The 26,443-nt window shown below is 38.7% G+C and overlaps 1 protein-coding gene across 1 annotated transcript in view; it reads right to left on the bottom strand.

Annotated features, from left to right (window-relative positions):
• LOC136844153 (uro-adherence factor A-like) overlaps positions 1-26,443 on the bottom strand; it is a 137,946-nt gene that overhangs the window by 2,372 nt on the left and 109,131 nt on the right. The window contains exons 16-19 of the mRNA XM_067113166.1: positions 23,407-23,514; positions 22,983-23,267; positions 22,426-22,707; positions 13,153-13,284 (exon numbers count right to left, since the gene is read on the bottom strand). Of these exons, the coding sequence (XP_066969267.1) occupies positions 13,153-13,284; positions 22,426-22,707; positions 22,983-23,267; positions 23,407-23,514 (807 nt within the window). The remainder of the gene's footprint in view (positions 1-13,152; positions 13,285-22,425; positions 22,708-22,982; positions 23,268-23,406; positions 23,515-26,443) is intronic.

Genomic DNA, 26,443 nt, shown 5'->3' with positions numbered 1-26,443 from the left:
GACAGGGATATGCAGTAACTTTCTGTGAAGTATACATCTTTTTCTAACCTTTCCTGTGGTATATTTAGGGGCAAATAAATAAAAGGACATCCTGGAACTGCAGGGAGGCAGTACATTACCCTCTGAAATCTCAAGGCATACTGATCAGTCTCTCTCCTATCTGAGCTATTATAGTTGCTGTAAGTCATTTACTGACCACTGAAGTTCTATGAACATCTTTCCTGCTACATTAACCCTTCAACGCCAACTGGACGTATTTTACATCAACAAAAATTGTCTGTCGGGTGCCGAGTAGACATAAAATACGTCGACTAGAAAAAGATTTTTAAATATTCGTGGAAAAATACTTATAGGCCTAGTTTGCTAACATTTTTAAATCACGCGCCTTGAGGGATGCTGGGAGTTCACGGATCAGGATGTTGTTTTATTTACAAGCGTGACACAGCCGAGCATGCACGAATTTCTTTCTTCTCCCACTAGAAAGCATCAGCAATGCATCGTCAGAGAGCCATTTCTTGACTCAATCATGTTTTGCCGAACTTGTGCAAGTGTTAGCGTGTTTGTGACACAATAGGACGTACGCAGAGATGTCCCAACGTCATCAGGACTCTGAAAGGCGCGTATTGCCCGTCTGTAGTGAGTGTGTCAGACGCGTTTTAGACTTGGATGCTGGAGAGGGACCAAGCACCCAAGGTGATCCATCTTATGATCGCCATGTTGTATGGCCACGTGTGGCTGAAAGTGACCGTGGGCACCAACAGCCGTACCCTGTGCCTTTTACGACCGCTAGGAAATATCGGGGTGTCCTGAGAGGCATTCGTAAACATTTGGGAGGCCTCCAACAAAAGGACATTGATGAATATTTGTTGGAGCTCGATTGAGAGCAGGTGGAAAGTCCTCATTTCGATGGCAGTTGGTCATCAAGTGACGAGGACATCATGTCCGATGTCAGTGATGACGAATATTTCCCCCAATGTCCGTACAAGAGCCAGAGCATGAAAGTGAACTTGAGTTCAGTGGTTTCAGTGCTTATGAGGGAGAGTCTGAGGAGGCGGCGGCACCGATTGTGGCTGGTGGGGACGAGACAGAAAGTGATGGTGAAAGTGAGGGAGATGGGCTGGGGGGTGTGTGTGTGTGTGTGTGTGTGTGTGTGCCAGCGCACGTGCCTGTAGAAGGTCGCAACGTTGCAGCAGCCTAGGTGAAGGACGTTCGTCCGAAAGTGACGAGAGGTGGTTGGAGGACACCACCCCACCTAACATGTACCCATTCACAGCAGTAACGTGGACTGACCATCCCTGTGCCTCTCACTGCCCTGGGGTTCATTCCGCTCTTCCTTACACGGGAATTGCTGCAATACCTCGTTGCAGAGACAGCGGATTACGCTCGGTACTGCCCTGAGGAACTGCAGACGACGTCGTATCGATGGCGGGCTGCAACCTCATGGATATGGCGCATTTTTTGGGGCTCCAAATTTTTTTTTTGGAATGATGCCTGCTGCCGACGTCAGGCAATATTGGAGGCGGAATTTTTTTTTAAGTAAGCCCAATGTGCACAGCATTATGCCCCGTGATAGTTTCCTGGCATTGGACAGGTATTTCAATGCCTTCAACAGAAGGGCCATACCCCGGAATAACCCAGAACGCCTCATCTTAGTCCACCCAGTGTTGGACTACATTCATGAACAGTGCCACTTTCTCGTGGTTCCTTCCAAGAACCTTTCTTTGGATGAGGGGATGATGCCATACAAAGGATGTCTAAGCATAAAAGTGTACAACCCCAAGAAGCCAAAGAAGTATGGTGTGAAGTTATTTTTTATTACGGAATCCAACACTGGATACGTCGTTGACTTCTCTGTATATTCCGGAGTCTTCTCCACGCTGCATGACACTGTCTTGAGTCTTGTGGATCGTTTCCGTAACCAGGGATACCACCTGTTTATGGATAATTATTATAACTCGGTATCCCTGGCCCAGGAACTGTATGAAGCAGGTGTGCACGTCAGTGGCACCCTGAATGTCCTCAAGAGGTTTGCTAGCCACCCACAACAACTGGCAAGAGCAGAGACAGAGTGGTGGCAGAAGGGAGATGTCTTCGTCATTTGTTGGAAGGGGGTCCGACTCATGCCCATGATTATGACCAGTCTTGAGCCCATCCAAGAGGAGGTCGTTCAGTGGTAGAAGACACGTCGGCAGGGACGAGTTACGTATGAGGAGTTTCACGTCCAACACCTCATGTCATCGGGCACTACAATAGGCACGTGGGAGGAGTTGATCTCTGATCAACTCATCTAGTATTATCCCTTCGCCAGGAGAACCAGGAGGTGGACACAGAACTCCTCAAATACCTCCTTCAGTAGGCACTCCAGAATGCCTACATCCTCTACTGTGGGTACAATTCAGACACCAGGAGGTTGTCCCACATCCAGTTTCTCGAGGTGGCGGGAATGCCCTCATAAACTTCAATCCTGAGGAGTGGCCTTCTAACACCAGCCCCCTGCCCTGAGCTCCAGATCTGCCCCGAGAGGATGGGGCAGATGTCGCCAGGAGGGCCAACCTCGGTTGTCCTGCTCCTGCCGATGCCGCCCTTGATGATGCTGCCCCTGCTGCCGCCCTCCCTCACATTCCAATGTGTGTCGGCTGCAGGCAGGGGATCACACACTGGAGACCCTAGAAGGGCGTAAGCAGAAATGGTGCCGCGTGTGCCATATGAATGGCAGAAGAAGACACCTGGTTCGTCTGTCGCACCTGCAAGGTAGCACTTTGCAGGATCAGGGAGTGTGACCGCAAATACCACACTGTGGTCATATATTGGAGTGCACCTACCCAAGGGACACTGGAGGGCGCAGCAGACTGCAGAAGGGCAGCCCATCTGCAGTGAGGGCGCGCATCTCCCTCCTCCACCTGTACCTCGTCATGTCGAGAGGAAAAAAAATGCAAGACACTTCAATGAAGGAGGGATTGAAGAGAGAAAACAAGAATAGAACAAAGAGTCAGGATTACAAGTGAGTATTCTGCACTGATTTTATATTTATTACAAGTTTTTATATATCTGTATTTATTGGTGTTTTGTGTATTATTTTGTTTTATAAAAAAAAAAAAAAATTTCAAAATTCCTTTTATTTATGTATTTGTACCAAATTTTATTTATGTATTTGTACCAAATTGATATATATATATATATATATATATATATATATATATATGTGTGTGTGCATATTAAATATATAATATATATATATATACATAATCATGAAGCTACAAATGTCGCTTAATATCAAATTTACGCTACCTCAGGAATATCTCCGATGGAGAATTATCACCGAAGGGGAATTTATATATGTGATAAATGAATTAGTACCCATCGGGACACGAACCCTTGACGCGGGCCTCTTCAGCGGCTCCAGTAGACGTTACCACTACGCCATCAAGAGAGGTATAAGTCATTACTGAGTCTGCTGTACTGTTTTTTCCCGTCGTGAGCGGGGAAATTGTACTTAGCCTCGGCAATGACCCACCTCCGCCATGATAGTTCGTTGGTACATTTGGAACACACAGCTCTTATTATGAAATTTTTTATCACATTCACACTACCTCAGGAATATCTCCGATGGACATTTATCACCGAAGGGGAATTTATATAATTTCATAATAAGAGCTGCGTGTTCCAAACGTACCAACGAACTTTCATGGCGGAGGTGGGTCATTGCTGAGGCTAAGTACAATTTCCCCGCTCACGACGGGAAAAAACAGTACAGCAGACTCAGTAATGACTTATACCTCTCTTGATGGCGTAGTGGTAACGTCTACTGGAGTCGCTGAATAGGCCCGTGTCAAGGGTTGGTGTCCTGACGAGTACCAATTCATTTATTACATATATAAATTCCACTTCGGTGATAATTCTCCATCGGAGATATTCCTGAGGTAGCGTGAATTTGATATTAAGCAACATTTGTAGCTTCAAGATTGTATATAAATCACGGTGTGATAAAAAATTTCATATATATACATATTGTTACGTGGGTGTCTTGGCTGATCAGTTATTGGTTAATTTACGTAAAGTTCACGGCCCTGCATGCCAAGAATACACGTAACCTGTCTCTTGAAGCCATGAGTTAACCTCAAAGACAGACGTTAATTAATCAAAGGTCGCCAGTTAAGGGTAATTAACCTTAACAAAGAATATTCAAGGAATAAAGACTTTATGATAAACGTCACCAACTGCGGACGCAGAAAAATATCTCTACTTGTTAAGATGGTACTAAATACAACAGAAAACAGAACGGTTCTCCCCAAACAATGAGCGCTAGGCATAACGAATACCAGAGTACTAAAAATGACTTGCTTGCCTAAATCCCCGAGACTTACTGGGACAATTCGGCTAACGCTAACAGTATAATAATTTGGCTTAATCTAGACTTCGTAATAGCATATCCCGTAAGTGGTGGCTGGAGAATGAAACAAAGAAAACGGAAATACAGAAAAGTTATTAGTCAAACGACGAAGCTTGAACAAGAATCGGACTTACCTTGACGTCGGGTCATTTGCGCATACAACGGACCTCAGGAGTCTTGATACTAGCAGTCTTCCCAATTCACTAATTAATATAGACGTAGGAGCAAAGTCGAGTAAAGGAACAAAGAAGACCGTTCCGGCACGCTACGCGGCGTACTTCCTTGTTCGTGGCCTGTCTCTCTCTGACCTCGCTCGCGTTCCTGCAAGGTGAGGCGGCCTCTTTACACGCCGCCCCAGGCACTCCGACCTTGACAAAGACATCGCCGGATGCATAGAGTAAAGGGAAAGATAGCTTAAGGCCACCATTACTAGAGGTTATTCAGTGAAAAACCCTCTCTGAGGTTTAGGTCCCTAATGCCATAGGCATATTTTGTTTTTTGAACTACCAAGCCTATGCACGGGCGCCATCTGTCTCGGCTGTGATCGTTATTTTGAATTGCCTGGACTACCTGCGGGACAGAGATGTTCTCTGTCGAGGTCAATCTGACTAATATTCCTACACCTAAATACATCGAGGGCGAACAGCAGTAATATTTATAATATATTATTATGATTAGCAAGAATTCGCTAGCAAGTTGCCTTCCCCCCCTTTTGTTGTTGGTTGTGTTGTTGTTTTATTTACTGCCAGCCGCCCGATCGATAGACCATCTGTCTATCGACTTAGCACGGTCAGAATACAAGGGTTTAAAAGATTAAAAGCCACTCCTTTTCAAACAGATCCTTCTTCAAGGCAAAGTGATCTCTGTCTGGCAGTTTTCTTACAGGCATATTCCCCTGAGGACATCAGCTGGAAGATGATTCAAAAAAACCCCACATGTTGGAAGTGCCCCCAGCTCCATAGGAGGAGATAAAAGGAGAGAACACAAGACCTCTCTCTCACACACGCGGGGTGGAAGTCCGGAAGAGCAGAAGGACCCAGCTACATGCCCTTGGCAGTGTCCTTAGCTAACCACGTGGCCCTTTTCCAAGTATACGTTCTCCTCGTGCCCTTCGACGGCAAGCAACGTGCTCGCTTTACCTTGACCTGCCGGATGCCCCTCAAGAATCGCCCGGCCCTTCGTGAAATTCCCACGCGTCACCCTTCTTCGAGAAGACCCCATCGCCGTGCCCTTGCATCCTAACACATGGAACAACTCGCCCTCGGAAATCGCAAGTCATCCAAGGACCAAATTTCTACGTTGGAAACACACCAGTCTTACGGTAATGTGCTTTGGAAAACCACCATTCAGTCACGCTTTGTCCCTGTACATTTATTTGAAGTGAGCGCCATTACTCAAAGAAACCCTTGTCTACTGTCCGTGCGCCTTTTGCATCGGCAATATTAAGTCTTCATTACTCCCTCGAAGTCATTTGGCACCCTCATTGCAGCCTCGAATTCATTATTCTTTGTCTATTTCCACTACTGGCGTATAATGTGCATATCTCTCATTTCAGAGGGACCCTATGTCGTGGAGGCTTCTCGGACTGTGTCTGGAATCCTCAATTTTCATTCAATCCCGTAGGAATCCCCTTCAGGATCAGAAATCTACTCGAGTTCCTCTTTCCCGTACTGATGTCATTTATGTAAATACACTCCTTTAAATTTGCCCACGTGTTTTACGTAATATTTCCCTCAGTATGAAAATCTCTGTTTCCTCCTTTTTTTTTTTTTATGTTTTCCTGTACCCACGAAGTCAGAATAACAAGGCTAAATTACCTTAAATCGTTGCTACCTGTCTCACAGAGAATATCTCAAACTAAAACCAAGGAAAAACGTAAAAATATATAATTTTTTTTTTTTTTTTTTTTTTTTTGGGGGTAAGCAAAAAATCTTATATTCTAGTGATATTCAATCATTTACCTTCATTTTACAACAAACGGGAAGTCTCTAGTACAATATTTCGATTTATGGTGAATTTTTCAGAGGAAAAAAAAAAAAAAAAAAAAAAAAACTTTTCCTTATGTCAGCGAGCACTAACTCTGCTGAAAATCTCAGAAATTCTTTGGTCACTTTGTCATAATTTTTGCACCATTTTCTTTTAGCCGTTACACAAGTTCTATGTAGGAGAATGTGTGCAATTTCATGTAAAATACAACAAAAAATAACTCAAGGTTGTAGCTTTCTTCAGTTTTGAAATATTTTCATATAAATCACGGTAAGTGACAAAATTTCAACCTTCAGTCAACTTTGACTCGACCGAAATGGTCGAAAAATGCAACTGTAAGCTAAAACTCTTACAATACAGTAATATTCAATCATCTACCTTCATTTTGCAACAAACGGTTAGTCTCTAGCACAATGTTTCAATTTATGGTGAATTTTTGAAAAAAAAACTTTTTCCTTACGTACGCGCTCGCTAACTCTGCTAAAAATCTCAGAAAATCTTCAGTCACTTTGTCATAATTTTTGCACCGTTTTCTATTCGCATTTACATAAATTTTTATATGAAAATGTGCGCAATTTCATGTAGAATACAACAAAAGATAACTCATGGCTGTAGCTTTCATCAGTTTTGAAATATTCTCACATAAATCAAGGTAAGTGCCAAAATTTCAACCTTCGGTCAACTTTCACTCGACAGAAATGGTCGAAAAATGCAACTGTAAGCTAAAACTCTTACATTCTAGTAATATTCAATAACCTACCTTCATTTTGCAACAAGCGAGAAGTCTCTAGCACAAAACTTCGATTTATGGTGAATTTTTGAAAAACACTTTTTTTTACGTCTACGCGTGACGAATTCATGCATCATTTTGTGATAATATTTTCTCTGTGTTGCTTTGATCGTTTTACAATTTGTTACATACCAAATTCATCGCAATTTAGTGGACAATACAACAAAAAAAAAAAAAAAAAAAAAAAAAAACTTATTAGCTTTAACCGTTTTGCTCACAGCGCAATTTGTATACAATTATATATGAATTTTTTTTTCGCAATGTCATATATTCCAATATTTATATATGATAATGATATTTTTTTACATTTCTGATGGGTGCATACTAAACTTCAGGCAATGACAAAAAAAGGAGCCAAAAATGAACTTATAATCTTAAAAACTAAGTGTGCTGTGATTTTTTAAAAAACTTTCTTTGCGCTTCGGCGCTAACTCTCAAACCCCGCCAGCATACAGGAGACACTTTTGTAAATAGATGCTTGGCGTTTAAGGGTTAATCTAAACTGACTGGTGCGTAATATTAATACTCATATGAGTTACCCCATCCATCACTCAAACCTGTTATAGATGCTCATATGATGATTCCCATCCAGTAAGGGTTAAAATAATTTTTAAAATAGTTCTATATATAAATACAAAATAATTATTCAGCTAAAAATTATGCTCGCTCGGCATCCTTGTTCAAAATTTGTGGTGACGAGTCCGTTGCAAAGGGGGGAGTGACAGGTCCTGCCCACTGCAACGGGGGTGTAGGAGCAACTAATTGCCAGCGGCATCATTCTATTTTATTGCTGCACAGTCCATGAAAAAATGGGAGGGAGGTAGGTCTCTGATTTAGTAACTGCTTGGTAAGTATATATATGAAACTTAATTTTGTTATAAAAATGTAATTTTTATATAAGTTACTTACCAAGTACTGTAATTACTTAGCTGAATCCCACAAAGAAAAGGGGGTGGGATGAATGGACTGATCTATTCAAAACATATTGAAGGAGTAACGACTCAAACTAGAAAAGAATGGCTAGCATTGAAACAATACTGTCGCTTCTTATCCAGTAAGAGAGCTACAGCAGGAGAATACTGCCTCTGGTTGGTGCTCATCTTAACCTGTAGTGGCACGGGGAGGACCCAAGAGTCAACTCTAAATTAGTGGAAGTCTTGCAACAGAGGATATGCCTGATCGCTGACAAGACATTTGCAGGAAAAAAGTTGCCCTTGCCCTGGACGCAGTACCACAAATCAACAACCAGAATTCACCGTCACCCGTCCTGACACGACAAACCACTGCCCACCCAAAGAACTGGTGGGTATTCCAGGTACAAAGTACCCGCACGCTACCCAAAAAACTCTACACCCTACATTAATGCTAAGAGACAGAAGAAAGACAGGATCTCTTCTATGCTTCTTCCCCCGACACAATGCCAGCTACTGCTAAAGGTCCAGCAATTTTCAAAAACAGTCTCCGCTTCTTTCAAATAATGAGGTGCAAAGATGGACCTGCACCTCCAAAAGGTTGACTGAACAACAGACAAGAAGGATAAATTGTGCTTGAAGGCAAGAGAGGTAGCCAATGCTCTAACTTCATGAGCTTCAAATTTAAAAAAGGGAAAAGTCCTCCTAAATCTGGGAATGCGCTTCTGGAGATCAGTCTCTAATAAAGAACGAAAGGGAATGAGAAGGATTCTTGACAAAACACCAGAGGTTGCTGGCAGGTCCTCTGCTCTTCTCAGTTCTAAACAGACAGTATCTCAGGGTTCTGACTGGGCAAACAACCCTCTCTTCTTCATCCAGGTCCACAATATCCATTAAATTCTTAATATGTACAGAATGAGGCCAAGGCTTAGGTTCCTCATTCTTGGCCAAGATGCCTAAGGTGAAAGAGCACACTGCATCTCCTTGGGAGAAGCCTACCGTCTTGTTGATCACATGCAGCTCACTAACACGTATGGCTACTAAAAAGAGGGTCTTCTGTGTAAGGTTCTTGAGGGAAGAGGAACAGAGTGGCTTGAAAGAGGGGCTCGTAAGCCACACAAGGACAACATCCAAGTTCCAAGACACTAAATCACACTTTTGCTTGGAAGTGTCGAAAGACTTAATGAGGTCATTAATCTCTTGGTTGGACGAAAGGCCAATACCTCTGTGTTTAAACACTGAGGAGAGCATCGCTCGGTATCCTTTGATGGTGGACGAGGAGACTTCTAGAGGTACTCAGGTAAAGAAGAAAGTCTGCAATCTGGGTTAAATGTGTCTCAGAAGATGAAATGTAATGTCTGTTGCACCAGCGATGAAACACTGTCCACTTTGAATGGTAGACACTACAAGTAGATTGTCAACTGCACTTTGCAACAGCTTCCACAGCTGCTTTTGAAAAAATTTCCCTGGAAATTGGATAGACGGGATATGATAACATGCATCTTGCACATCTAGGGTGATCATCCAATCGGCCAGGGGAATGGAGGCCATGACTGACTGGTTCGTCTCCATCTTGAACTTCATCTTCTTGATGAAGAGATTGAGGGCGCTTACGTCCAGGATTGGTCTCCAACTCCGACGCCTTGGGAACTCCAAACAAACGATTCTAGAAGCCCTGGGAGTGAACGTTCTCGACTTCTTCTACAGCTCTCTTTAAAGCAAGAGAGGATACCTCCTTCGAAAGAGCCAAATGTTTCTCCAAGTCTCTTAAGTAGGCCATCAAGGTGAAGGGAGAGGACACTAAAAGAGGGTTCTCTAAGAACGGGATGCAGTAGTCCTCCTTCAACACCTTGACGATCCATCGTTTGCTCCCCTGTGCTCCCACTTCTCCCAGAAAAAGTCAAGTCAGGCTCCCACTGGGTCACGAAGGACTTTGGGTTCTCTTCTTGGATGGAAGCTTGGAGGAGGAGTTCTTCTTAAAAGTCTTGAGTGGAAAGCAGAGATTGGGGCAAGGTCTAACTTGCGATTTAGGCTTATTCCCATGAAAGGGATGCTGCTGTAGCGGAGAGATCATCTTGGGGATAAAGACAAAGAGGAGGAGCTCTTGAGACATTTAGACGATTGTGGAAGATCTTGGGTGGATTTATTCTGAATGTAAGAAGTTATCTCTTCCAAGATCGACTGGGTGATGAGGGGGGGGAAGAATCCAATGGAGAGAACAACAAGGCAGATCTCGTGTAGACGTGACTCCTCTGGTGGTGAAGGAGCACCAAAGTTCTCTCCTTAAGAACTTCGAATACGTAAAGAGTTGCAAGTTTTGAAGAGCCATCCCTAATAGCTTTGTCAGCACACAAAAGAACACTGAAAAGATCTGCAATGAAGTTTGTCCAAACCCTTAAAGTCCTCTATCTTCTTAGCAAGTGCTCCTATTGTCCAATCCAAAAAACTAAGAACTTTGAAAACCTTCAAGATGTTCTAATTCTGCAGAAGAGAAGACTTTAGCTGGAGCGAAGACTGGATGACAGGAAGATTCAATGAGGCTGGAAAACCCCCTTGGGAGGAGGTAGCAACTCCCAGAGAGGGAGCTTCCCCTGTAACATAAGGGTGATATATTTCCTTTTCATTGTATAAGAGGGGGGTTGGGCAAAATTGCTTTGCCCTGCTCTCTCTTCACTGAGAGCCCATCTTCAATATCCTTCATAGCTTTCTTAGAGGAGGAAGAAAGCAGTTTATTACTTTTGGACCAGTCTGAAACAATAAAATAACAGAATCAGAAAATCTGTAATCAAGACTATCCAGTCATAAAAATACAAATGACTTAAAATATTCCTTGGCTCTAAATGAACTAGTAAATTTCTCACAAAATAACCTGACACGTGATCATCTCCTCAAACCAGAAAGAAAGGTATTCTCGCAAACTACCACCACTGGTCTGCCAATGATACTCTTATAGAGAACCATAACTGGCCTCATTTTTTTGGGATCTCATCATAAAGTGAAACAAAAATTGCAATACTCATAGAAGCATCACATCTGCCTCTCAACAAATAATTTGGGAAACCAATAAAATTTAATATCTATTACCAGAAACTTTAAGGTTCCGAGATCTAGCATCCATGAACAAGCAATAGAAGAATCCTGAATACTGACAGCCAAAAAACCAAAAAAGGATGTGCAACTTGTCAACCAATTTAGAACAATCCCAAGGCTACCAAAGCAAGACACAAGGGTGAGGTCTCAATCTCAAGCCTCTCCCACCAGCTCAACAGTACAGTACTAGAGTTACACTATGAAGGGCATGTCGCATCCCACTCCTGAAGCCAAAGCAAACAAGAGCACAACATTGTTAGAAGATTCTATGAACATGGACATAAAGAGGGGTCCACACCCTTTAGTTGGAAGGAGTGGTTTGAAGAGAAAAACACTTCAATTCTGGGACAAAGAGAAGCTTGCCTAGCCTAGGACGTCATTAGTTAGTAAACTGCTGCAAAATAGCATAAACTGGAGAGAAACCTTCTAAGACACCAATTAGAGAAGATGGTCCCACTCTCTATTACAGTAGCCTTGGTTACCTCAAAATGTGAGACTAAGCAAGAAAAGTAGGAACTACTATAGTCGTCTTGAGACCCAGAGTAACACAACCTAGGTTGATCTTTCAGCAAATCAAAATGACAGGGGTGACGGCAAATATATCTTCATTTCCTGAGAATGCTGGTAGCAGTCTTCTTAGGTAGCATAAGGTCTGCTACACAGAAGAAAATACTGGAAACTTTCTGTATCTGTATAATTGAGAGGCAAAGAGGTTGAACACTAGTTCCCCAAAAACTCACTAGCTACAAAGAACAAAACACTGAGAACTTTTTGTACTGTATTTGTACAAATGTGAGGTAAAGAGGTTGAACACTAGTTTGCCAAAAGTTCACTTCCCAAGCAAAAAAGTTAGGAATCTATCTGTCCCTGGCAACTGAAAATGCCTCTTAAAACATTCCTTTTAACAGGAATATCTGTGGCTGATAGCTTAACATCTTAGCAACTTAATTTGGGCATCTGCACAAAAACAACTTTGTTAGTGACACTGTGGAGATACCATCATAGGATCTTATGTTGCAGCTATCATCAGTGCATATTCCAAACTTGATGTATGCCATTGTCGTGCTCTGCCAACAAACCTAAGCCAGAGATACAGATAGTTGTTGAGATGCAACCTATACAACTTATAACTTATCTTTGTAACACTATAATGTACATTATCACAATAATGTGCCTACAATTGAGCAGGAAACAAATGTTTCCTAGGCTAAATGTGAATCCTAAAACATTTAGACAAGCTTATCAAATTTAGGTTTGTCTAATAATTCATTGCTATACCTTATAATCAACAACCAATTACTTTAGTTTATTATATTTTTATAAGGGTTCAACACTCAGGAAATTTTACGAACAGTACATAAAATGTACAGGTGTAACATTGAATTAAAACTTTTCAAAGGTTGAAAAATTGATGGGAAACGCAATTACAAATTATAATATATATTGTACCACGTAACCCATGAAATATATAAAATTTAATAACCGTTGACAGAATAAACTAAAAATTTAAAAGATTTAATGTAGAAACATAAGCAAAAACACCCACCCACAACATGAATTCCCAACACAAACTCACAAAATATGCATAAGATTTCAGAAAAAAGACATTAGGAGCATTACCATTTCAGATCCTCCTGCATCAGCAAATGCTGGAATGATCTGGACAAGTTGAAATGACTCAATCAGACAGGTCTATTCTAATAAATTCAACAAATATTGCCTTATTTATTTTGTGAAATTAAAAAGCACAAAAATCACAAGGTTGCTATAACGAACACTCATTTACAGTACCTTTTTGGTCAACGGGTGGCGCATCTTACAGACCTTTGAAGGACAATAAACTTAGAACTTCAAGGACAGCCAAATAATAAAGGAGAGTAAGTCTCATGTCAAACGAAAGATTAATGATTAAAGATCAATAGAATCAAAGTACTAGTCAATTACTATTTTACTTGGAAAAATTCATAGTAATGTGATTGAATTACCTTGGCAGAGCCTTTAGCTAGGAAACTGGAAAGTTTTCTTTTTGCACAGGAAGGAGAGTTTTTATCCAGGTCACGCACATGCATATGAAAGTCCTCATCATCATTCTTGTTGCACTTTACTTTTGGATCAGTCTGAAACAGAATAAAATAAGAGAATCAGAAAATCAGTATTGAAGACTATCCAGTCACAAAAATACAAATGACATAAAATCTTTCTTGGCTCTGAATGAACCAGTAAATTTCTCACAAAATAAGCTGACAAGTGATCACCTCGTCAACCAGAAAGAAAGGTATTCTTGCAAATTAACACCGTTGGCTTGCCAATAATACTGAAATATAGAACCAAATTGGCCTCATTTTTTGGGATCTCATCACAAAGTGATACAAAAACTGCACTACTCATAAAAGCATCTCACCTGCCTCTTAGCAAAATATTTGGGGAACAAAGACATTTTCAAATCTATCATCAGAAACTTTAAGGTTCAGAGATCTAGCACACATGAACAAGCAATATAAGAATCCAGCATACTGAGAGCCAAAGCCAAAAAGGCTGTGCAACTTGTCCTCCAACTTAGAACAATCCCAAGGCTGGCAAAGAAAGTCTAAAGAGTGAGGTCTCAATCTTATCCTTCTCCCAACTGCTCGACAGTAGAGTACTAGAGTTAGACTATGAAGGGCATGTCACAACCCACTACTGAAGCCAAAGCAAGAAACCACACAAAATTGTTAAAAGATTCTATGAACATGGATTTATATCAAAATGTAACTAATATATATACAATATATATAGTTTAATAAATATTAAAATTATATTGAATATCTCAAAGGACACTCATCAATCCATACTTTCTCTTCATTTAAGCACAGGTCCACGTACTTTAGTTGGAAGAAGTGGTTTGACGAACAGCAAAATGCTTCAATGCTGGGACAAAGAGAAGCTTGTCTAGACTAAGAGATCATTATTTAGCAAATAGCTGCACAGCAATAAACTGGAGAGAAACCTTCTATGACACTGATTCGAGAAGGTGGTCCACTCTCTACTACAGTAGTCAAGGATACCTCAAAATGTGAGATTAAGCAAGAAAAGTAGGAACTACTATGGTCATCATGAGACCTAAAGTGACAGAAACTAGATTCATCTTTCAACAATCAAGACTCAATTTGAGACCAAGTGTGACAAAAACCAAGGTTGAACTTTCAGCAAATTAAACTAACATGAGGTAAGGCAAATATATCTTGATTTCAAGAGAATGTTGGAAGCAGTCTTCTTAGGTAACATAAGGTCTGCTACAAAGAAGAAAATACTGGGAACTTTCTGTATCTGTGTAATTGAGTGGCAAAGAGGTTGACCACTAGTTCCACAAAAGCTCACTTATCTATAAAAAGAAAAAAAAAAAAAAAAGGGGGGGTGGGTGGGTAGGGACCTCTCTTCTTGACAGTTGGAAATATTTCCAAAAACATTCCTTTTAGCAAGAATGTCCGTGACTGCTTAATATCTTGGCAAATCAACCTGGGCATCTGCATTAAAAAAACTTTGTTACTGACACAGTGGAGACACGATCATAAGATCTTACATTACAGAGATCATCAAGAACATAAGATCTTATATTGCAGCGATCATCGCTGCTGGGATTCCAAACTTCATGTACCCAAGGTTTTCCTCTGCCAACAAACCTAACCGTGACTTAAAACCTATACAATTTGCAGCTGATCTGACTTTGACACTAATGTATATTATCACAAAAAATAATGTGGCTATGAACGGGTCACGAAACAAATGTTTACTAGGCTGTATATGAATCCTCAAACATTTTGCAAGGCTTACCAAAATTACAGTTTGTCTAATAATTCATTACATTTCTTATAATTAAGAATTACTTACTGCAGTACTTTATATTTTTGTAACTACTCCACAGTGAGGAATTGTTATGAACAATACAAGATATGTAAATATGCAACAGGCATGTTATACCTTTCAGTTGTTGAAAAAGTTGATGGAAAATGCAATTGAAATTATAACATATACTATGTCAAAACTATAGTTTAATAACCATTCTCTGAAAATACTAACTGATTATATGTTAGTTTTATAAATTAGTCTTTATTTTATTTTTATTTTCTGCACTGATGAAGTGTATGGGCATTACAAAATGTATAAAAAGAAAGAACACATTTAATTTTATAAGATACTTTTACAGCAAAGCATTCCTTATGTTTAAAAATTGTTGTTGTGACATCACAGGACGAAAATGGCGGGAGGGAGAAAAATGTAAACAAACACAGGCGCTAGTGTTGAAAGAATGGTCGAAAGGTAGAGAGAGCTCTCTGAAGGTTAGGTCGATAATGGTTGGGTTGTAAGTCTGTTTGTGGCTTTTGTTGTCGTAAGCTGGATTGCATAGAGAAAAAAAGAACAACGTGAACAGGTGAGTGGATCACATAATTGAATAATTTAAGGATAGGTTAGGCTAGCAAAATTTTCAAGTGGTAGCAGAGTGTGGTTCGTTAAAAATGGACGGATCTGATGGTAAACTTTGGGAGATGAAATGGAGAAGAGACTGTCTGAGATTTAGCGGGGCACAGGCCGATTATAAAGGATGAAGAGGACAAGTCGAAGATTGGCTTGTGGTGTGTGGAGATGTGAAATATCCGGGCATAGAGATAAGAATGAGCTTAAAAGGGAAAGCTTTAGAAGTAACAGAAGAAATAGATAGAGATGAACTTAAGGATATCGAGGGTTCAAAGATAATCCTATCCAAACTAGATGAAGTGTATCTAAAAGATATGTTAATGGAAAATTACAGTAAAATGAAAAACTATTTTAAAATAGAAAGAGAATCTAGTGAAAAGATGAGAGATTTTATAATTAGGTATGAAAAGGCAGAGTCAGAGTGTTGTAGGGCACTAGGGAAAAGCATGTTTGAAGGGGAAGCAAAAGGTTTTCATGTACTAGAACAATCGAATCTCACAGAAGATCAAAAACAAATGGTATTAGCAGCTTGTGGTCGAGAAAAGTTGGAATATAACGAGAAAAGTTGGAATATAAAAGTGTCACAAATAATGAAAATAATATTTGAAGGATTAGGGAATAGAGAGGAGGGGGAATGGTTGGGATCAGAAGGTTGTGAGAATTTTGGGAAAGGGTGGAAAACCCAAGGATATCAGGGAAAGGTGAATCGAGGTAGAGGTGGAAGAAATCCTTTAAATAGAGAATGGAAAGTAACAGTGTGTGCTATATACAAATCGGAATGGCACTGGGCCAGAGATTGTCCTCAGAATTTTCGGAATAAGATGAAATCAGAAACTGGACAAGAAGAAAAAGTTTACATAGAAGTTAGCAATATAGAAGAAGAATCTTGGGAAGAGGTTGATGCAATTTTAGACACAGGATGTAAGTCAACAGTTTGTGGGGAATTGTGACTAGCACACATTGTTGTGGGTTCGAATCAAGAAGAGTTGAGGAGAATGAATGATACTAAGAAAGTCTAATAAAGTATTTAATTTCGGCGAGTCATCATACAAGTCGAAAGGAGTAATGGAAATACCGGTGATACTGAAAAACAAAAAGTTTTTTTTGAAGAAAGAAATTTTGCAGGGTGATGTACCATGGTTAATAGGTAAGAAAACCATGAGTAAAATGGGGATGACCATAAATTTAAAAGAGAATTGTGTTAAAATAGAAGTATTAGGGGAAATGAAGGTAAAGTTAAGAGAAGACAGACAGGGCCATTTAAGAATACCAATTTTGAGGAGGAAGGTAGAAGAAGAATTATTATTGGAGGGTTGGAAGGGAAAGAGTCTGGAGGGTTGGAAGGGAAAGAGTCTAAGTGAAATTAAAGGTACAATGATGAAGTTACATCTACAATTTGGCCACGGAAGTGGAGATAAAATATGGAAGCTAACAGAAGAAGCACAGTGGAGTGATGGTTTGAGAGAGAAGGAAAAAGAGGAAATAAAAAAGTTACTAACAGACTTAATCGCAAGTTGTGAGCTATGTATAAGATATAAGAGAAACCCAGCTAAACCAGTAGTGGGATTTTCTTGGAGTAAGACACTCCATGAAGTTGTAGCAATGGATGTGGGAGAGATAGAAGAGAGAAAGTTCTTGGTAATGGTAGATATGGCAACAAGGTATTGTCAGGCTTTTTGGAGAAAAGACAAGAAACCAGAAACTATTATAAAGACACTTTTTGATGGGTGGTTTGCTATATTTAGGGTACCTTCTAAAATATTATCAGACAACGGGGGAGAATTTCAAAATGAAAAAGTGAGGATGGCAGAAAGGTGGAACATTAAAGTATTAGCCACAGCATCAGAATCTCCATGGAGCAATGGATTCTGTAAAAAGACAGTAGGCATAATCAAAGAGAGCTTAAGAAAGGTGAAAGATGAGGAGGAGTTGGATTGGTCCATAGCATTAAGATGGGTAGTGAGTGCTAGGAACTGCTTAATAAATAATGGTGGTTTCTCCCCTAACCAATTAGTATTTGGGAAAAATCCTTCTTTGCCTAATTTAATGGGAGAAGAAAGTTCAAGTCCTGCAAGCAGAGAGAAAGGTATGGAAGAAAGCATAGTAAGGGATACACTGAATGCAATGCATAAGGCCAGAGAAGTGTTTATCAAAAATGAGTCTTGTAATAAATTAAGAATTGCTCTAAACAAAAATGTCAGAGAACATAAATTTGAAGAAGCAGTAGTGGGAGACGAGGTATTCTATAAGAAAGAAAATGAAAATGAATGGAGAGGACCTGCTCAGGTAGTGGGAGTATCAGGTAAAACAGTAGTGGTTAAACATGGGGATTCTCTAAGAGAAGTAGCAAGAAAACATGTTACTAGGATTCAAAGACTATCACCAGAAAAGGAGAAGATACTTAAAGTAGACAAAACACACTGTGAAGGATGAATCCCTTGCATCACAGGAAGGGAATATAGATGGGCAGGAAGGAAAGGAGATGATAACTGGCTGGACAAGGAATGCAGATGTAGATGAGACTATAGAAAGAGATTTGGCAGAGGAAACACTGGAAGTTGAAGGGGAAAGTGAGGTAACAGAAGAAAGTGAGTTAATAGAAGAGATACCCAAATTCGGAAAGGGAAATAGAGTTAGAGCTATAACAAAAATACAGGACAAGTAGAAGAGTGGACTATATTGAGTCATGCAGGGAAAAGATCAAGCAAATCTTGGGCTGATTCATACAATGTAGAAAACTCACAGTCAGGTGACAAGGGATGGGTTAACTTAAGAGATTATAGTCATGTAGAAAAAACTGAAGATGAAGAAGTGGTTTTGCTAGGATTCGAAAATAGAAGTGTAATTGAAGCTAAAGAAAAAGAACTACAAAGTTGGAGAGAAAACATGGTATATGAGGAGGTCAATGACATTGGACAAAAAGCTATATCTACAAGATGGATAGTAACTGAAAAGGTAAAAGGTGGGGAAAGGATATGTAATGCAAGATTGGTAGCTAGAGATTTTGAAGAAGAAATGGCCGAATGGGAAAAGGATGCTCCTACATGCAATGCCAAAATTCTGACATTTTGTTTGACAGTAATAAAACTAAAGATTCAAATTGTTATACATTAGATGTAAAAACTGCATATCTACAAGGTGATGAAATACAACGAGAGGTATATTTAAAACCACCTAGTGAAGATGGTTGGAGTGGATTATGGAAATTGAAGAAAACTGTTTATGGGCTCAAGGATGCAGCAAAGGCATGGTATTGTAAGGTGATAAAAGTGGTGGAGGAGCTGAAAGGCGAGAGGAGTAGATTAGAAACTACTGTACTCTTTTGGAAGAAAGACAATAAATTGAACGGTATTTTATGTACACGTGTAGATGATTTTTGCTATGGAGGAACTGAAGGATTTTTAAAGGAAACAATTGGGAAATTGAAAGGGAAATTACAAGTAGGAGAACAAGAACGTAAAAGTTTTAAGTATATAGGAGTAATAGTAGAGCATAAGGAAAATGGAATTTGTCTTAATCAGTGGCAGTATATAAATTCTATAAGAGAACCAGAAACCAGAAGATTTACAGGTAATAGAGTATTAAGACAAAAGGAGTTAACAGAATATAGATCAGTGGTAAGACAGTTGAATTGGGTATCGCTACATACCGTGCCAGAAATATCATATGATGTTAGTGAATTAAGTAAAGCTTTTAAAGAAGGAACGAACCAGGATATGAGAAAGCTGATTAAGATAGTGAGAAAAACTAAGAGCATAATGGGAGAAGTGATAATGAGTGAGTTAGAAGAAGAAACGATTTATTGGGAAGCCTATGCAGATGCTTCATTCAGGAATATTGAAGATGGTCATACTCAATTAGGTTATGCGATATCATTGACAGATGGTAAGAGGAGAAGCCCCATATGGTTGAAATCCAGAAAATCCAGAAGAGTAGCAAAGTCCACCATTGAAGCAGAAGCTCTGAGTGTGGGGGAGGCCATAGAAGGATTGATATATTTCAAACATTTGTGGGAAGAGATAGTAGGAGGGAGAAAATTAGCAGCACTGGTGAAAACTGATAGTAAAACCCTAATGGCTGCAATAAAATCAAGTACTGGAGTAAGTAGTAAGAGATTAAAAACTGATATTGCAGCAATAAGAGAAACAACAGAATCTGGAGAAATAGGTGAGGTGAGATGGATAAAAGGAAAGCATCGAATAGCTGATGTATTGACCAAAGCTGGAGTTTCTGGGGAAAGCAATAGGAATTATGTAGAGGGTAAAGAATTGGAGAATAATGGAGATTAGAGGGGATTAGGATAAGAAAAGGCTGGAGGGGAGGGAGAAGGAGATAAGTGTAATTATATGTTAGTTTTATAAGTTGGTCATTATTTTATTTTTATTTTTTGCATTGATGAAGTGTATGGACATTACTAAATGTATTAAAAGAAAGCACGTTTAATTTTATAAGATGTTTTTATAGCAAAGCATTCCTTATGTTTAAAAAGTATGTTATTGTTGTGACGTCATAGGAAGTGACGTCACAGGACGAAAATGGCGGGGAGAAAAATGTAAACAAACATGGGCGGTAGTGTTGAAAGAATGGTGGAAAGGTAGCGAGAGCTCTCTGAAGTTTAGGTCGATAATGGTTGGGTGGTAAATCTGTTTGTGGTTTTTGTTGTTATAAGCTGGATTGCATAGAGAAAAAAAGAACGTGAACAGGTGAGTGGATCACATAATTGAATAATTTAAGGATAGGTTAGGCTAGCAAGATTTTCACTAACAACTTAAATTAATGTGGAAAAACAACCAATGTCACAAGAAAAACTCTCAAAAAATCCTAAGAATTCAAAAAAACAAAAAGAATCATCAGCATTACCACCATCTGCTATTCTTGCGCACTACTACAATTTCCCTGGCAGTGCTATTTGTATGAAGAACCAAAATGGACCAAGATTTTTGGGATCTCAACATAGTATCTCAAGGATTGCATTAGGCACAAAAGCATCTCATCTGCCTCTCAACCAACAATTTGGGGAACCATGATATTATCAAACCTATTGCCAGAAACTTTTCAGTTATGAGATCTAACACTCATGAACAAGCAATAGGAGAACCCTAAATACTGACAGCCAAAAAGTCAAAAGGGTTGTGCAACTCTTCAACCAATTTAGAACAATTCCAAGACTACCATGATAATTATCAAGGGTGAGGTTTCAATCTCAAGGAACTCTCTTAACGGCTCAACAGCACTAGACTTAGGCTATGAAGAACATGTCACATCTCTAATGAAGCCAAGGTAAACTTGAGCATAAAATTGTTAAAAGATGCAATGAACATGCACACAAAAGATAGGTCCACACCCCTAGTTGGAAGAAGTGGTTTGATGAAGAGAAATAGGCTTCAATGTTGGGACTAAGAGAGGCTTGCCCAGACTAGATCATTAGTTAGCAAACTACTGCACAATAGCATAAACTGCAGAGAAACCTTCTACGACACCAATTGAAGATGGTCCACTCTCTTTTACAGTAGTAAAGGATACCTCAAATGTGAGCCTAAGAGAGAAAAGCAGGACCTACTACACTCATCTTGAGACCCACAGTGACAGAAGATAGGTTCATATTTCAACAAATCAAGAGTCATTTTGAGGCAGGGAGTGACAAAAACTAAGTTGATCTTCCAGCAAATCAAACTAACAGGAGGAAAGGCAAAGATATCTTGGTGCCCATGAGAATGTAGGAAGCAGTATTCTTAGGTAGCATAAGGTCTACTGCAAAGAACAAAACACTGGGAACTTTCTGTATTTGTATAATTGTGTGGCAAAGAGGTTGAACACTAGTTTCCCAAAAGTTCACTTCCCAAGCAAAAAGGTCAAGCCTGGCAATTGAAAATTTCTCTCAAAACATTCCTTTTAACAGGAATGTCTGTGGCTGACAGCTTAACATCTTAGCAATTCAACTTGTGCATTTGCACTAAAACAACTTTGTTAGTGACATGTGGAGATGCCACATAGGATCTTATATTACAGCTATCATTACTGCAGATTCCAAACTTAATGTATGGCATGGTTGTTCTCTGTCAACAAACCTAAGCCATTAATACAGATAGTTGCTCGCTTACAACCTATACCATACAACTTATGACTTATCTAACTTTGTAACATTATAATGTACATTATCACATTAATGTGGCTGTGAATGGGTCACGAAACACGTTTCCCATGCTAAATGTGAATCCTAAAACATTTATACAGGCTTATCAAATTTAGGCTTTTCTAATAATTCATTGCTATTTCTTAAAATCAACAACCAATTACTGTATATTATATTTTTTTAACTACTCTTTACTAAGGAAATTTTATGAACAGTACATGAAATGTAAATGTGCAACATCTGAGAAACTTTCAAAGGTTGAAAAATTGATGGGAAATGCAATTACAAATTACAGTATAACATTTACTGTACTATGTAAATCTATGAGATATATGAAGAAATATATGAAGTTTAATAACCGTTGACAGAATAAACTTAAAATTCACATTATTTCATGCAGAAACATAAGCAACAACACCCACCCACAACAAGAAGTCCCAAGACAAACTCACAAAATATGCTTAAGATTTCAGAAAAAAGACATTAGGAGCATTACCATGTTATATACTCCAGCATCAGCAAATTCTGGAATGATCTGGTTAAGTTGAAATGACTCAATCAGACAGGTCTATTCTAAGAAATTCAAAAAGTTTTGTCTTAGTTTATTTTGTGAAATTAAAAGTACAAAAATCACAAGGTTGCACAAGGTATAATGAACATTCATTTACAGTACCTTTTTGGTCAACGGGTGACGCATCTTACAGATCTCTGAAGAATCAGGAATTGATGAGAAACTATCTCCACATGGTTTGTTCATATTCTCATCAGGGAGCAGTTTGGGGTAGTTCTTACAATCATCCTTGTTGTCTGAAGACTCTTGAGTGCATTCTTCAGTTCCATCTCTTAAGTTACTATTAGATTCATGTGGCTTCTCTCCTCCTGTAATATTTGTCCTCCTCCCTTTCACACTGGTGTCAGCAACTCTCTCACCTGCCATTTCAACATCAGCCAACTCCTGACATGAGACAAGACAATAAACATATGACTTCAAGTCTTAAGATAAACTCACAAAATATACCTAAAATTTCAGAAAAAACACATTAGGAGCATTAACATGTTAGATCTTCCAGCATCAGAAAATTCTGGAATGATCTGTTTAGGGTAAAATGATTATGTCAGATAAGTCTGTTCTAAGGAAATTCAACAAGTTTTGTCTTGCTTATTTTGTGAAATTAACAGTACAAAAATTACAAGGTTGCACAAGCTATATTCAACACTAATTTACAGTACCTTTTTTGTCAACTGGTGACGCATCTTACAGATCTCTGAAGAACCAGGAATTGATAAGAAACTATCTCCACACGCTTTGTTCATATTCTCATCAGGGAGCAGTTTGGGATAGTTCTTACAATCATCCTTGTTGTCTGAAGACTCTTGAGTGCATCCTAAAGTCCCTTCTCTTCTCAAGTTACTGTTAGATTCATGTGGCTTCTCTCCTTCTGTAATATTTGTCCTACTCCTTTTCACACTGATGTCAGCAACTCTCTCATCTGCCATTTCAATATCAGCCAACTCCTGACATGAGACAAGACAATAAACAGATGACTTCAAGGACAACCAAATAATAAAGGAGAGTAAGTCTCATGTCCAATAAAAGCTCTTCCCCTTACAAGATTAAAGATCATTAGAATCAAAATACTTGTGATTGAATTACCTTGGCAGAGCCTTCAGCTAGAAAACTGGAAAGTTTTCTTTTTGCATAGGAGGGAGAGTTTTTATCCTCATCATCATTCTTGTTGCACTTCATTACTTTTGGACCAGTCTGAAACAGAATAAAATAAGAGAATCAGAAAATCTGTCTTCAAAATTATCCAGTCACAAAAACACAAATGATATAAAATATTTCCTACCTCTAAATGAACTAGTAAATTTCTCACAAAATAAACTGGCATGTGATCATCTGAAACCTGAAAGAAAGGTATTCTTGCAAACCACCACCATTGGCCTGCCAATGATACTTGTATAAAGAACCAAAACTGGCCTAATTTTTGAGGATCTCATCACAAAGTGAAACAAGGATTGCACTACTCATAAAAGCTCTCATAAAAGCCTCTCATCTGCCTCTCAAAAAACAATTTTGGGAAAAAATAAATTTTCAAATCTATCACCAGAATCTTCAAGGTTCAAAGATCTAGCACTCATGAACAAAACAATAGAGGAGTCATGAATACCGAGCCAAAAAGTAAAAAAGGATGTGCAACTAATCAACCAATTTAGAACAATTCCAAGGCTGGCAAAGCAAGTCTCAAGAGTAAAGTCTCAATCTAAATTCTCTCCCAATGGCTCAACAGTATAGTACTAGAGTTAGAAGGGCATGCCGCATCCCACTCCTGAAGCCAAAGCAAACAAAAGTGCAAAATTGTTAAAGATTCCATGAACATGGACATGAGGAGACGTCAACACCCTTCAAGTGAAAGAAATGGTTTGAAGAAAAAAATGCTTGTATTCTGGGACAAAGAGAAGCTTGCCTAGACTAGATCATTAGTTAGCAAACAGTTGCAAAGAAGCAAAACTGGAGAGAAACCTTCTACAACACCGATTAGAAAAGACAGTCCTCTCACTATTATGTCCTATGATAAGATGTTCGATGTAGATGCCTGCTAAGTAGTCTACTGTCAACAGACTTCGGCACATCGACAGAGATGTCCTAGTACTGTCAATGGAAATGTGCATTGTCAACTGAGGAGACATCCTATGAGAAGATCCCCTATCATGACACTGATTCAGTAAGATACTCAAAAGGGGGAGTTGCCATCGACAGATGTCCCAGTACTGTATTGTCAATGAAATGTGCATTGTCAACAGAGGAGACAACCTATGTGGAGATCCCCAATGATGACTCGAGTTCAATAACCCTTAAACGCCTACTGGACGTATCAAAACTAAAATTGTCTGCTGGGTGTCAAGTGGATGATAGGACTACAAAAATTTCAACCTTCGGTCAACTTTGACTCGACCGAAATGGTCAAAAAACGCAATTGTAAGCTAAAACTCTTACATTCTAGTAATATTTAATCATTTACTTTCAATTTGCAACAAACTGGAAGTCTCTAGCCCAATATTTCGATTTATGGTGAATTTTTAAAAAACTTTTCAATTACAGCACCCCAGAACTCGGAAGAAAATTTCAGAAATTCTTTCGTCATTTTGTTGTAAAACTGTTTTATATTAGCCATTACATAAACTTTTATATATGAAAATGTGAGCAATTTCATGTAAAATACAGCAAAATACAACCCATAGTTGTAGCTTTTATCAGTTTGGAAATATTTTCATATAAACCACAATAACTGCCAAAATTTCAACCTTCGGTCAACTTTGACTCGAACGAAATGGTCGAAAAACGCAATTGTATGGGGTAAAACTCTTACATTCTAGTAATATTCAATCATTTACCTTCATTTTGCAACAAACTGGAAGTCTCTAGCACAATATTTCGATTTGTGGTAAATTTTGGAAAAAAACTTTTTCCTTACGCTCACACAATAACTCAAAACTGAAAATTTCAGAAATTCTTTCGTCATTTTGTCGTAATTTTTGCACTGTTTTATATTAGCCATTACATAAACTTTTATATATGAAAATGTGAGCAATTTCATGTAAAATACAGCAAAATACAACCCATGGTTGTAGCTTTTATCAGTTTGGAAATATTTTCATATAAACCACGATAACTGCCAAAATTTCAACCTTCGGTCAACTTTGACTCGAACGAAATGGTTGAAAAACGCAATTGTAATGGGTAAAACTCTTACATTCTAGTAATATTCAATCATTTACCTTCATTTTGCAACCAATTGGAAGTCTCTAGCACAATATTTCGATTTATGGTGAATTTTTGAAAAAACTTTTTCAGTACGTCCGCGCCAGAAATTCTTTTAGCACGTTATCGTAATGTTTGCACCGTTTTATATTAGTCGTTACATAAAGTTTTATATATGGAAATGTTGCAATTTCATGTAGAATACAACAGAAAATAACTCATGGTTGTAGCTTTTATCAGTTTTGAAATATTTTCATATAAATCACGACAACTGCCAAATTTCAACCTTCGGTCAACTTTAACTGGACCGAAATGGTCAAAAAACCCAATTATAAGCTAATCATCTTACATTCTAGTAATATTCAATCATTTACCTTCATTTTGCAACAAACTGTAAGTCTCTAGCACAATATTTCGATTTATTGTGAATTTCTGGAGAAGAAAAAAAAAAAAAAAAAAAAAAAAAAAAAAAAAAATCGTTACGTCTGCGCGCGGTAACTCGGCCGAACATCTCAGAAATTCTTTTGTCACATTGTCGTAATGTTTGCATCGTTTTACGTTAGTCGTTACATAAACTTTTATATATGGAAATGTGAGCAATTTCATGTAGAATACAACAGAAAATAACTGATGGTTGTAGCTTTTATCAGTTTTGAAATATTTTCACATAAATCACGATAACTGCCAAAATTTCAACCTTTGGTCAACTTTAACTTGACCGAAATGGTCAAAAAACGCAATTGTAAGCTAAAACTCTTACATTCTAGTAATATTCAATCATTTACCTTCATTTTGCAATAAATTGGAAGTCTCTAGCACAATATTTCGATTTATGGTGAATTTTTAAAAAAAACTTTTTCCTTACGTCCATGCGGTAACTAGGCCGAACATCTCAAAAATTCTTTCGTCACGTTGTCGTAATGTTTGC

Source organism: Macrobrachium rosenbergii, chromosome 12 (assembly GCF_040412425.1).
Source record: "Macrobrachium rosenbergii isolate ZJJX-2024 chromosome 12, ASM4041242v1, whole genome shotgun sequence".
Taxonomy (NCBI): domain Eukaryota; kingdom Metazoa; phylum Arthropoda; class Malacostraca; order Decapoda; family Palaemonidae; genus Macrobrachium; species Macrobrachium rosenbergii.
The sequence above is the reverse complement of the archived record's forward strand: the minus strand, read 5'-3'. Positions and strand labels throughout refer to the sequence as shown.